A 12869-nucleotide genomic window follows, 5' to 3' on the forward strand; every position below is an offset into this window, starting at 1 on the left:
AGAGAGCATCACCTTACCCAGAAACATTTTCCTTGCAGATGGTGTCTTAGCTCATTTACATTGCGCGCCTGCCCCCTGCAGGCGAGGGAGTTAGTGATCCCCTTGGACACCTAACAGGCCCGGTTCCAGGAATAAGTGGGTGAATGGGTGGATGAATGAATGAACAAATTCATAACACTCCCTTAGCTCCTGACACAGTGCATTACACAAAGTGTCATATAGCTTTATCTGCTTTCTAAAGACCCATGAATTAGGTTGCTTTCCATGTTGTGCGGATTTCGACTTAAACCACGATTGACAGGCATTTAGTTCCGGTGTGAAGTTTCTTTTTCTGCCTTTACTGTGCAAGTGGACCTCCGGGCGCTCAGAATCCCCTTCCCCAGAAGCCCGGCCCTTTACACTTTCCGTCCAGCAGGGGGCGACCACAACAACGAGCCGAAGGAGAACAACCGCTTAAGGCGCAGCCCAGGCAAGGCGCCCCTTGGGGATGCTGAGCGGTGGAGGCACAATCAGGATGGGAGCCACCTTTCGGAGGGAGTGGGGGCGGGGGACTTTACTTAATCTATTCTGAATAGATCATTCCTTCCCATGGCTCAGGAATAGAACGGAATACATCTTTCTATCCCCTTCCCCTTCCGCCTGATTTCCAACCTCACCTCCACGACAGGTGCGACTGTGACTTTTCTCTTGTGTGCACTTCGAAGGTTTCTATGCATGCATGAACAAATAGAAATATCCACTTACACGCCCAGCTTTACCCCAAAGCTAGCAACACCGAAGGGTGTGCTGAACGTATCGCTCTGTACCTCGCTTTGTGTGCTCATGATGGATCTGGTAGAATGTTCCACATCAGTCCACAGAGAAGGGCTCCCCTCCCCCACTCCAACCTCCCCTCCCCCATCTCTCTTTCACAGCTGCCTCGGTTCTCCAGGGCAGACCCGTGTCCTCATCTATTTGTCCTGTCCCCCAACCCCCGCCCCGCCCCACCATTGACGGGCACTCAGGTTGCTCGGAACCGCCTGCTACTGGGAATAAAGGTCCGTGAATAACCTTGAAAAGAATTACACACTTGTGAGCGTGAGCATAGTCGTGGCTGCAGCCCCCTGCTGTGCAAGAGAATCACCCGGGGGGCCTTTAAGTATCTCAACCCCCAGGCGGAACCTCAGATCGATTACATCAAAATCTCCGAGAGTGGGGCCAGGACATCCCTGGAACTCCAAGCAGCCAGGCCTGGGGACCACTGACCTCCAGAGGAGCTTGGTGGGTCAAGAGCACAGAGATTTGCAAATTTGCACTGCTTAATCTTTTGTTTTTACACGTCGCGTGAGACACTCTGGGTTTTATATAAGAAGACTTCTTATATATTTGAATGTATCCATCTTTTGTTCTAGCTTCTGAACTTGGCTGAAGGACCTTTCCCACCGCAGACTCGTGAAGACAGCTTCCCACGCTTTTCTTCTGCAACTTTTGCGGTTCCCTTTTCATATTTAAATCTTTGATGCTTCTGGATTTATCCTGATTATTGATGTGAAGTAGGGTTCCATCCTTGTTTTCTTTCCAATGGCGAATTATATCCTTACCTTTATCAAGGAGTGAGTCAGGAAGTGCTTTGGGCTACTTCAAACCCCTATTTGTTTTGTCTTTTTTATTTATAGCAACACTGGCTCCTAGTCTCAAAATGTGCTCCTGTCCACCTACCCATTTACCCGCGCACTGACTGACTGACTGGTTCTTCTTGTTGCCTCTGAGAATTTAAATTATTAATTGGACATCCTCCCTGACTTTTTTGGATTTCTATTTAGGATTTCTCTTAACTACTTAGTAACCAACAACAATGACCTTCCTTTGAATATCTAATATATTTGTTTATATGTATATTTCAGTTGAACCATAGACAAACCCATGAGGTTAGTATTATTTTATCCAATTTGAGGAACGTGGTCTCAGAGTTTTTGAGGCTTGCCCAAGGGCCCAGAGTTAGAAAGCAGCAGTGCTGGATGCGATTCAGAAGCCTGGTTTCCGGGTCAGGCCTTTTTACCTGCCTCCACACTGTAACCGGTCTTTGTGGAATGGGAGGATGAGGAATGAATGAGTGAGTCAGTGAGGGACCAAGGAAGACAGAATGAGTCAGCTCTGGCACTCAGAGGAGCCCAAAGGGGGAGATAAGACGTGAATGCAAATAACCAGAATACAAAGTAAACAGTGATCCCACCAGCGTTCTGGAAGCAATCCACTTTCTGTCCCCTCCTATTTGAAATGCTTAATGCTTTCCAGTGCCTCCCCACCTAGAAACTAGAGAGCCGGATACTGGGGTGGGGGCAGTGTCCTCCGGCTTGCAGCGTTCAGTCACCCACTTGGAGGCCCCCTTTGGAGGCACGGAGCTCTGCAGCCCAGAAGCCTGGGTGGTGGGGGCAGGGAGGAGGAGGAGGAGGGCAGAAGGAAGAAGGGGGGGAGGGAGCAGCGGAGGAACAGATCTTGAGGAGGACGGAACCAGGAGGAAGGAGAAGGGGTTGGTGTTGGGGATAATGCGGAGAGGGAGAAAAGGAAGAGAGAAGAGGAAGAAAGGGAGGGAGGGGAGGTGGAAGAGGAGGAGAAGGGGTTAGGGAAGTGGGAGGAGCAAGGAGGGGGAGGGGAAGGGAGGTCCAGGGAAGGAATAAAGGGGGGGAGACACAAGGAAGGGGAGGGGGAGGGGAAGAGCGAGTAGGGAGGGGTGAGGAAAAGGAGAAAAAGGAGTTGGGGAGGAGGAAATAGGGGGAGTTAGAGCTGAGAGTGGGTGACCGAGAAGGGGGTTGGGAGAAGAGAGGGGGCGGGAGGAGCGGAAAGCCCCTCCTCCAGCCCCCGCCGTGGAGTTGCGCAACCCTCCCGGACTGGGATTGGTCGTAGGCGAGTCAAGACGCCCCGCCCCCGAGGCCAGGCAGCCAATGGCCAGAGGGGGGCGTGGTGGAGCCGCCTGGGTCCCCGCGCGCGCTCCTTGCGCCCTCGGAGCCGCCGCCGCCGCGCTTGCAGCTCGCCGCTCGCTGCCCGCGTCGCTGTCGCTGTCGCCGCCGCTGCCGCCCGCCCTCCGCGTGTCCCCGCCGCGCTCCAATCCCTGCGGCCGGCCCGGGGCGCGCTCGGTCGCTCGGGGCAGAGTGTCCCCGCTGCGGGCCTGCGGCGATGGCCACCAAGATCGACAAGGAGGCTTGCCGGGCGGCGTACAACCTGGTGCGCGACGACGGCTCGGCCGTCATCTGGTGAGGAACTTTCCATTGCTCTCCCGGCCGCGCTCCCCAGCTCGCCGGGGGCTGGGGCACGGAGCCGGCTTCCGCACGGGACGGATTAAGGGTCATCCCGAGCTGTCTCCCGCAGCCTTAACGCGGGAGCATGGAAAGCCAGCGTGGCTTGTCCCCGGCCAGAGCATCTCTTAGATGGTCCTGCTGGAAGCTCGGCACCGTGCAGCTACTGCCGTCGCTGACGTGTGTGTGTGTTTTCTTCTCCCAATCCAAAGGGTGACTTTTAAGTATGACGGCTCCACCATCGTCCCCGGCGAGCAGGGAGCGGAGTACCAGGACTTCATCCGGGAGTGCACAGGTAGGGAAACGCGCCTTCGGGGGCAATTCCTGATCTTTCGGGCGGTAGTCAACGCGGGAGGGGGAGGAGCTGCGGAGGCCACACTGGGAGGAGCCTGGCCACCCCGGGTGCCTCTGGCGCTGGAGGAACCCGATTTTGAGGTTTTTAAAAGCGTGCTCCTCTCTGGACATCCAGAGCGACAGGGCTGGCCGCCTGCTCGCTCGTTGCTCCCTGCAGGACCGTCTCCAGAAGACACAGCTCCTTTGCTCCCTGCGGGTCACTGGTTTTTTTCAAGGGTCCACTCTCTGTGGTTCCAACCTGGCGTTCAGCTTTCCCCACCATCCCCTGTCTTCAGCCAGTGAGCCGAAATAAAAACACAATCCTGAAGCTTATTGCAGGAGAAAGAAACTGTCAGCTGTCCCCTCCCTTCTCCCAAGCTCATTGTGAGCGTGCTGGTCACACATGCATGTTTTTTATTGGTAGAATACAGAACCACCAACGAAAAGGCAGAGCGAATCTGTGGTGTGACAAGTAGAATGGTGGTCACATTTTGAAGTAGATAGCCACTGACTGGGAGGGGCGCACGGGAGGCTCAGGGGCACCGGAGATGGCTCATATTTCCGTCTGGGAGGTGGGTACACAGGTGTGTACATATGTAAGAAGTCATCAAGGAAAATGCTTACAATTTGTAATAAACTTCTTTCATTTCCCTGGGGTGTGTTAAGCCTTTGAAAGAAAGGAACACATGGTGTATGGAATCACAGACCTTTCAGTAGCAGCAAAAGGCTCAACCTCCTTGGTAATAGGACCCGTGGGAGCCCAGAGTAGAGAATGAACTCTCTCCAGGTCTCTGGTCCCTAGTGTTGAAGCAGATGTGCAGACAAAGGCAGTGTAGCTTGGAGGTTAGGCAGGAGCCCTGAGCTGGCAAGTTGGGTTTGAATTGCTGAGTGGCCACTTCCTAGCTGTGTGGTTTGGGGTAAGTTACTTAACCTCTCCGGGTCTTGGTTTCCTTACCTGTAATCTTGGAAGGCTGTTCTGAGGATTGGCGAGTCCGTGTGTGTGGAAAATGCTCTAGCACAGTGCTTATAGAAAACTACACGGTCATTTGTGAAACAAAGAAAAAGTTCAAAATTGTGCCACAGAACACGTGGCTTCTCCTTTCTGTGACTGTTTCCTTAACCAAGTGATAGTTTGCCTTTAGTCTAATTGGAAAGAATATTTAGGAAGTGTCTGCCCCTGGGCTGGGGGTACAAAGGTTTTGTTTTGTTTTGTAATGTTCTCCCAATTAAAATGTCTTCCTGAGAGCTGCCTCTATATGTCACTCCTTGCTTTTGTAAAGGGTCAGTTTAAAATATCAGATGTGCAACTATGGCAACAATTCACTTTCAGTAATGCATGGAGGGCCTCTCATGGAGAGCCCATGGGTTAGGATTTGAACTCAGGCCCCTGACCCAGGAACCCTTTCTCTCTACCACTTCTACTCTTCCTCCCCCATGGCAAATGCTTTTGCAAGTAGAGTAAGTGCCCACTCTTGGCTTTCTCCCAGTTTGGTGCCCATCTAAGAGCTTCAGCAGTATTTTTTGCCTTGTCGGTTCAGAGGCTTTGTCTCCCTGGCCAGCTTCCCCCCTTCACTGAACTCAAGAACAGAAAACTAGCAGTTTCTTTCCTCCTGCTGACCATCCATCACCCCCCTCCCACTTCCCCCATCAGACTGGGTTTTGCTCCTGAAGCTATTGTTCTCCCCACCCAGTAGGAGAAGGTGACCCAAGGATGAAAGCGCATGGATTCTGAACAGATGCTCCAGGCCATTGGGTGAAGCTGGAAGGGCTTGGTGCCTTCAGAGAACACGTCCTTCCTCCCTTGGGCTTTGCAGGGGGTGGGGGGTGGGGTGTTACTCTGACCCTTCCCCCAACCAGCAGGGAAGCAGGGATGGGAGTGCCTGGCAGAGGGGGCTGGGGCACTAAAAATGCTTTCCCTGCTGCTTGTTGATCTTATGAATGGGCTGTGGGATCTGAAGGCTCCGTCTGCTTTGGCTGGAAATCTGCCTGCCTTCCCCGGCCATCTGTTGGACAAATGTATAGGCGAGTTATGTTTTCTGTGTCTGCTCTGGTTCCTCTTGGAGACACGTGTTCCTTCCCCCCAGCCTTCCCCCCAGCCGTGTCCTCATAACCTAGTGACAGAGGACTCAGAGCTCCAACTATTAGCTTTACATATTCAAGTCGCTGCACCTGATGTGCCTTGTCTCCAAGACTGAGATGGGTCCCTTTCCACAGATGGGTACAGCAAGACCTGGGGAACTTAAGGGACTTGCCTGCGATTACATAGGATGTGGTAGACCTGGGACTCGAACCCAGGCAGGCTGGCTGAAATGTCTGTAGTCTTGGCCTCATCTCTAAGGAAGTGGGTTAAGATTTTTTTTTTACGTTTTATGTATTGAGTAATCTCTATACCCCATGTGGGGCTCAAACTCACGACCCTGAGATCAAGAGTTGCTTGCACTTCCGGCCGAACCAGTCAGGCATCCTGGAAGTGGTTTATGTTCTCACCTCCCAGCCTGGAGGCTTCTTCGGGTTCGTAGGTTCTGGTTAGGCCCCATGAAACTGTTTGCTGGTTGCAGGAGACAGACTTGCTCACTTACGTGAGGCAGGGAGGGCTCTTTGAGCCCCTAATTCCCAGGCAGGTGTCCTGACAAGCCAGAGGGGCCCATGCTGAGAACAGGCTCCCCTTCTGGCCCAGCCTTCCTGTTTCCAATCATCTAACAAGGTGGTCGGAAGGCTTGGAAGCCAGAACCAGCACCTGGGCTCTCCCTCCATCGGAGATGGGGTGTGGGGGGAGGAGATGGGGTGTGGGGGGAGGAGATGGGGTGTGGGGGGAGAGCGGGGCAGTTTCCTTCTGGGCTTTCTCCCCTCCCCGACAGCCCCTCTTCTGGCACTCTCTCTGACGCACCCTTCTTTCCCACGCCTGTGCTCTGCTTCTCCCTCTCGCCTCTCCTTGCTCCCGGGCCTGGCCCCTCCTTGTCCGCTGCAGCTGTTTTCTGGAAGGTCTCTCGTCTTGCTTCTGCTAGGAGAATTTGGAGCTCCCTGTGCTGTGTCCTGGCTCTTCTGGACGCATGTGGCCCCCTCGTTCGGCACTCGTTCGTTGCTCCACCAGTGGCCTCACTCTTGACACCTCACCATCCCGCCCAGCACCTCAGTCCCCTGAGACCTTGCAGGTGCAGAGGGAGAAATCTCATGCAGATTAGTTTGGGCAAAATGTCAGTCTGTCGCCTCCACGGTTAGGAAGGCCCAGGGGATTACTAGCTGCAGGTGGGGCTGCCCAGACTCCGAAGCCCCTCCCTGCTCCCTCTGCCTGCTCTGCCTTTCTCCTTTCTTACTCTTCTTGGGGACAGGAGGCCATCATCTCCCTGAGTGGTGATACAGATGGCCACAAGCCAGGCTGGCTTCCAGGCCTTGGGCAGAGCCATCCCTGTGGGGAGAGGGAGACCCTTGGCCAATGACTCCAGTGGAAGTTTCCAGATTGACACACAGTCCTTGCCCTGGCTGGGTTCTTGTGCCCGTCCTGGACCAGTCAGGGGGACTCTGGCTGGCTAGGCCTGAGTCAATGCCCACCCCGGGAGCTGGGGAGGGGGCAGCCCCACCCAAACCAGGAAACCGAGTTGGGAGGGTGGCTTTTTTTTTTTTTTTAAAGATTCTATTTATTTATTTGACAGAGATCACAGGTAGGCAGAGAGGCAGGCAGAGAGAGAGGAGGAAGCAGGCTCCCTGCTGAGCAGAGAGTCTGATGCTGGGCTCGATCCCAGGACCCTGGGATCATGACCTCAGCAGAAGGCAGAGGCTTTAACCCACTGAGGCTTAACCCCAGGGAGGGTGGCTTCTTCTTCTTCTTTTTTTTTTTTTAAGATTTTATTTATTTGTCAGAGAGAGAGAGGGAGAGAGAGTGAGCACAGGCAGACAGAATGGCAGGCAGAGGGAGAAGCAGGCTCCCCGCCGAGCAAGGAGCCCGATGTGGGACTCGATCCCAGGACCCTGGGATCATGACCTGAGCCGAAGGCAGCTGCTTAACCAACTGAGCCACCCAGGCATCCCGGGAGGGTGGCTTCTTAAGGGAAGAGTGGCAGTGTGTATGTTGGGAGACAGGCTGTTTCCAGAAGAGAGGCAAACCAATCACAACCATCTCTTAGCCCTTGATCTTTTTTTGTCTTATATCCATTTTAGTCCCATTGCTAGAGTAATTCTTCCTAAAGCCCATCTCTGACCAAGTCACTCTGCTGCTCCTTAACCTTCTCTGGCTCCCTTTTGTCCATGGAATTTGGCCCTGGCTGTCTGCCTGCGCTCCGTCAGTTTGTCCCCACCCGCATGTCCTGCCTGTGCTCTGTCAGTTTGTCCCCACCCGCATGTCCTGCCCACACCCTTCTTTGTGTACCTGCAGCCTGATGATACCTTCCAACCTTTGATTTTGGAGGTTCCCTCCAGGCAGAATTCCTCTTCCCCATCTCTGCCCCCCGGCCAGCCCAGAGTGATATCTTCTTTATTTCAACAACCCAGAGTTAGAAAAGCTCTTGGGTCACATCCCAGCTGTGTCTCTTGCTTACTCTGTGACTTTGGGCAAGGACCTCCCTTTCTCTATGCCTCAGTTCCCTAGTCTGCAAAACGGGGATCCTGCCAGCGCCTACCTGTAACAGTGAGTGTTAACTGAAATAACATATTCAAAACGAGAGCATGGGTCCCTGATGCACCAGGCTGTGCTTACTGTTACTTTTTACTGTTTTTGCTCTCCTAGCTCTTTCGATGGCATTGTGCTTTCTGCGCACACCCCGGCTCGGTGCTCAGTAGGCACACAGCTCCTGATTAGCCCCAGTAGGCGCTCAACCCCAGGCTGGCAAGCAGTGGGCATTCAGACCCGTGTGTATGTGTGTTAGACCTCTGGCCTCGGTCTACATGCAGAAGGTGCTTGGTACGTAAGCATCTACTGCCCCGTGGTTAAAGGTGTAGGCTGTGTTGAATGGCCTGGGTTCCAGGTCTTGTCAGTTATGTGACCTGAGGCAGGTCACCTTTGCTATAACGTGGTCATTAGGAGGATCAAGGAAGCAATTCCACAGCAGCAAGGATGTCCTAAGTGGTCCTAAAATGTTAGTTACAGTGATTGTCACCTTGTTGGTGGAATTTAATTGATGTGGAAGCAGAGTGTGTTGTCTGAGAGCACCAGAAAGGTGGAAGAGGGTAAAGAAACCAGGGGGAAGAAGTGGGTACAGGACTGCATCAGGGGACCAGAGGTACCCCTGAATTACGGCAGAAAGGGCTCACAGATCTTGTATATGTGACCAGCAGCGGCTCACACGGTCTCTGAAATCCTGTTTTGTTTTGGCACCTTACAAATAATACATGTTTCTAGTAGAATAGTGAAAAAGCAAGACTAAGTGAAAAGAAAGGAATAAAAACTAGATATAGTTCAAAGTTTTACCCCTCAGAAACTGGTTCATTAATGCATTTGCTCTGTTTTTCATTCATCCTCCCTCCCCCTCCCCCTCCCTCCCTCCCTCCTCTCATGTATAGGAGTGGCTGCTTTGCAGTGTACTTTTCTAAGCACTGAGGGTAAATAGAGAAACAGAGAAAGTACCTGTCCTCCGGGAGCTGATGTTTTATTGTCATTGCCAGGCCTTTCCAATGGCTACATAATATTCTCTCATATAAATGTCACATTGTTTAGTGAATTCTTTGTTGATAGACCCCAGAATTCTCTGTTGCAAGCAGTTTTATTCTGAAACGAATCCAAGCACCTGGGAATGGATCCAGTTTCGTGTGGGTGTATATCTGAGAGTCAGTGGCTTCCGAGCACCCGTTCTGGAGCCAGGCTGTCTTGCCTTGATCCGGAGCCCTGATGGGCGGTGTGACCTTGGGCAAGTCTCCCAGTCTCCCAGATTTTGTTTCCTCCTCCGAAGGATGGGGATAATGATGGCATGTCCCGCACGGCGTTGTTGTGGGGATAAGTAGACATGGTATGCCGAAAGCTCGTGGGGCAGCTCCCGGCTCAGAGGCATTGCTCAGAACCGTGGTTATTGTTAATGCAGCGCCTTCTTGAGAGGTGTCGCACATTAGTGAATAGGTTGAAATGAACGTGGAGTATGAGCCGGTCACCAAAAATGGGCATTCGTGGAGGGCCGTGTCGGCGTGAAACTTGATGGGGTCAGATGTCCCGTGATGTTGGCTAGAGGATGCTCTGGGAGCAGAGGATATTCCCATGATGCTTTGCCGAGCCTGGGGTCTTCCGCCCAAATCATCACTCACAGAGAAAAGTGGGGTTTGATATTTTTGTCTGTCCAGCATCTCATGCTTGGGGCGGGGTTGGGGGCGTGGGGGGCTTTTCCTATTTTATTATGATCCTGCTCAGCCGAAGCAGCTCCAAAGAAGCTGACTTGACCTGGCACTGCCCTGCAGGGAAGGCACGTGACCCAGCCGGCCAATCAGAGTAAGCCCTACCCTCCGTTGACTGATTGGGTCAGGGTTGGGCCCATGTGACTCGAGACAAGCCAATCAGCTCCATCCCTGATACTTGGGTCAGAGTTCCCGCGAGATCCCTTTTCCTCTAGGATTCAGACCCGTGGCAGAAGGAAGGCCTGGCATTTGCGAGACCCGCGTACCGTGCGGAGCGAGGACCCGTGTGAGGACTGAGGAGCGGCGCCAGGGATGGGCTGTGGGGCCCGGATGGCGTGGCCTGGACTGCTGGGGCCAGCCATGCCTGGAGCTCTCTCTGGGGGACGTTTGCTGTTGAAACGACTTTTCTCAGGTCGGTGGGGGAGGCTCTTCATCGTGTCGCTCCGAAAGGGCCCCTGGACCCGCGAGGCAGGTGACCCGGACCGGCTGAGGGAGGGCGGGAGGGAGTCCAGGCCGGGCAGAGGATGCCAGAGCTCTCCGAGGAGGGCCGGCGGGAGCCCGGGCGGATCTCCCCTGGAGAGGGGCCGCCGCCCGACCGTGTCCCACGCGCACCGCACCCCACGGGGCAGAGGAAGACCAGGCGGCAGACACGTCAGGGATGGGTTTGGGCTCCCTTGAAGAACTGTCCTCAAGCAGAATGAGCCGTGGGTGCAGATAGCGGGGCCCTCCTCGGGGCTGTCAGGAGAGGCTGCCCGACCGCGTGGCGTAGGTGTGGAAGAAGAGGCTTGGAAAAGGGCCATCGTTGACCGCCTCACCTCTCTCGCAGCCTCCCTCTCTGGTCTGCTGGACGCCCTGGAAGAGAAGCAGAATGCGTCAGTGTAGGCCTGGGCAGGGCCGCTGTGGGATGAGGTCGGCCCTACCAGGGACGAGAGGGGCGACAGGATGGTATGGAAAATGGAGGTGTGTTTACTGTTGAAGAAAGTATGATCTGGGGCCTGGGCGGCTCGGTCGGGTGAGCGGCTGACTCCTGATTTCGGCTCAGGTCGTGATCTCAGGGTCCTGGGATTGAGTCCCTGCTCAGCAGGGAGTCTCTGGAGGAGTCTTCCTTGCCCTCCCTCTGCCCCTCACACTCCTCTTGTGCCCACAGGAGATCTCTCTCCTCCAAATAAATAAATACATCTTAAGGGGGAAAAAAAGAAAGAAAGAAAGAAAATCAGACTTATTCTAACACTTGCTCCAGAATAGTAAGGCAGACTTCATTGAGGGGCACTGTGTGACTGGCGTAGGGACCAATACAGTGGAGGTTTGAGGCAGGGGAGAGAGACCAGTCTCAATTCTACACTTGATCTTAGCCAAAAGGCCGAGAGGTGATAGAGACCAGTCTCAATTCTGAATACATAAGAAGAAAAGGACAAATTTATCATCAAGGAGCCAGGGAGCAAGGTGAAGGTCAGTGGGTAGGGAATTACCAAGAGGAAACGTCAGGGCTGAGGTGGGATTCTGGCTGAACTGACCGGACAGGATCCCTGCTGCAGGCGGGCCTGGCGATCGGACATCACCAGGCAGGTGATGGAGGATAAGGAACCTGATTAGATATAAGGGATGATCAGACTTGGAGCATGGGGGATCTGGTTGAACTGACTTAGCAGGATTCTTGCTGAAATTGGGTAACACACAGACGAATGCAGAAGCCCAAAAGTTGAGACCTAGTTGAAAAGAGCTCAGAAGACCAGGTTCAAATTTGGTCAAGGACAGACTCTTGGCTGTTGCCAAAGGAACAGGGGTGGGATGCAAATGGAGAAGTCCACTTGTCCATGGCTTTCGCATGTGGGATGGTACAACACACGTATAATCGGTGGCCAGGTTCTCCTGGTGTTCTGCCCTTGGATTTTTTTTTCATCCTAGCGGCCCCCACACGTACAGATTTTAGAAATTTGAGAGAAGAGGTCAGGAGAGATATTGTCTTGTAGGGTCAAAGGGAATGTGAGGTCAAAAGGAAGTTTGAAATCCATGACTGTGGTTTGAACTTTGTAAAGTACTATCAGTCTGTGCATTCAACACACTTTGATTGAGTACCTCCTTTATTCCAAGGACAATGCTGGGTTATGATTTTTTTTTTTAAGATTTTATTTATTTGTCAGAGACAAAGGGAGAGAGAGCGAGCGAGCACAGGCAGACAGAGAGGCAGGCAGAGGCAGAAGGAGAAGCAGGCTCTCTGCCGAGCAAGGAGCCCGATGCGGGACTCAATCCTAGGACCCTGGGATCCTGACCTGAGCCAAAGGCAGCTGCTTAACCAACTGAGCCACCCAGGCGTCCCTGGGTTATGATTTTTTTAAGTGTCACCTTAGGGCTACTGAGCCATCACCTTCATAATTTTCTGCAATATACAATGCGTCCTTGCCTTCTTTTTCTACACGTCTGTCGCTGGGCGGTTTCAAGCCGCATTGCATTTGCTTCTTTGTGTCATCAGATGGGTGGGCTTTGTGATGGTACATTTGGATTTGCCTCTGGGGTGATACTGGTGCTTGCTTTTGAGTTTGTGGCCTTTCCCTTCCCTGGGGAAGGCTGCTACATGTCCATTTCCTGGTCAGTAAGGTGTCCTTTGTTCAGGAAGAGTGTTCACTTCACTGAGTTGAGTTTTTGCTCCTTGCAAATCCTTGGGAGTTAATGCAGACTTGTTGGAAGTATGGCTTGGGGACTGAATCCAGGTGTTCCCTGCACCCCCTTGTCTCCCCTCATTTCTTCACCTCATTAAATTCTGATGCCCCCCCACACCCAGAGCATGGAACCCCCTCCCACAGGTCTTTGATAATCTGATTGCCAAAATTAGTGGCCATTTCTTTGTCTCTATTCCACTTTATGTCCCTCTAGCATTTGCCAGGGAGCATGACTTACTGAAAACACCCTCTCCCCTCCCTCTGGTTCCCCTGCAAACTCACGTACTTCTCCTTT

General features: G+C 53.2%; 1 protein-coding gene across 1 annotated transcript in view; it reads left to right on the forward strand.

The window, feature by feature from the left end:
• The first annotated feature begins 2921 nt into the window (after positions 1–2921).
• Positions 2922–12869, forward strand: part of COTL1 (coactosin like F-actin binding protein 1) — a 39174-nt gene continuing 29226 nt past the window's right edge. Inside the window, exons 1-2 of the mRNA XM_082712065.1 lie at positions 2922–3230; positions 3485–3567. Coding sequence (XP_082568191.1) covers positions 3154–3230; positions 3485–3567 — 160 coding nt within the window. The 5' untranslated portion in view covers positions 2922–3153. The remainder of the gene's footprint in view (positions 3231–3484; positions 3568–12869) is intronic.

The sequence above is a fragment of the Mustela nivalis genome, assembly GCF_964662115.1.
Source record: "Mustela nivalis genome assembly, chromosome: 18".
NCBI classification, from domain to species: Eukaryota; Metazoa; Chordata; class Mammalia; order Carnivora; family Mustelidae; genus Mustela; species Mustela nivalis.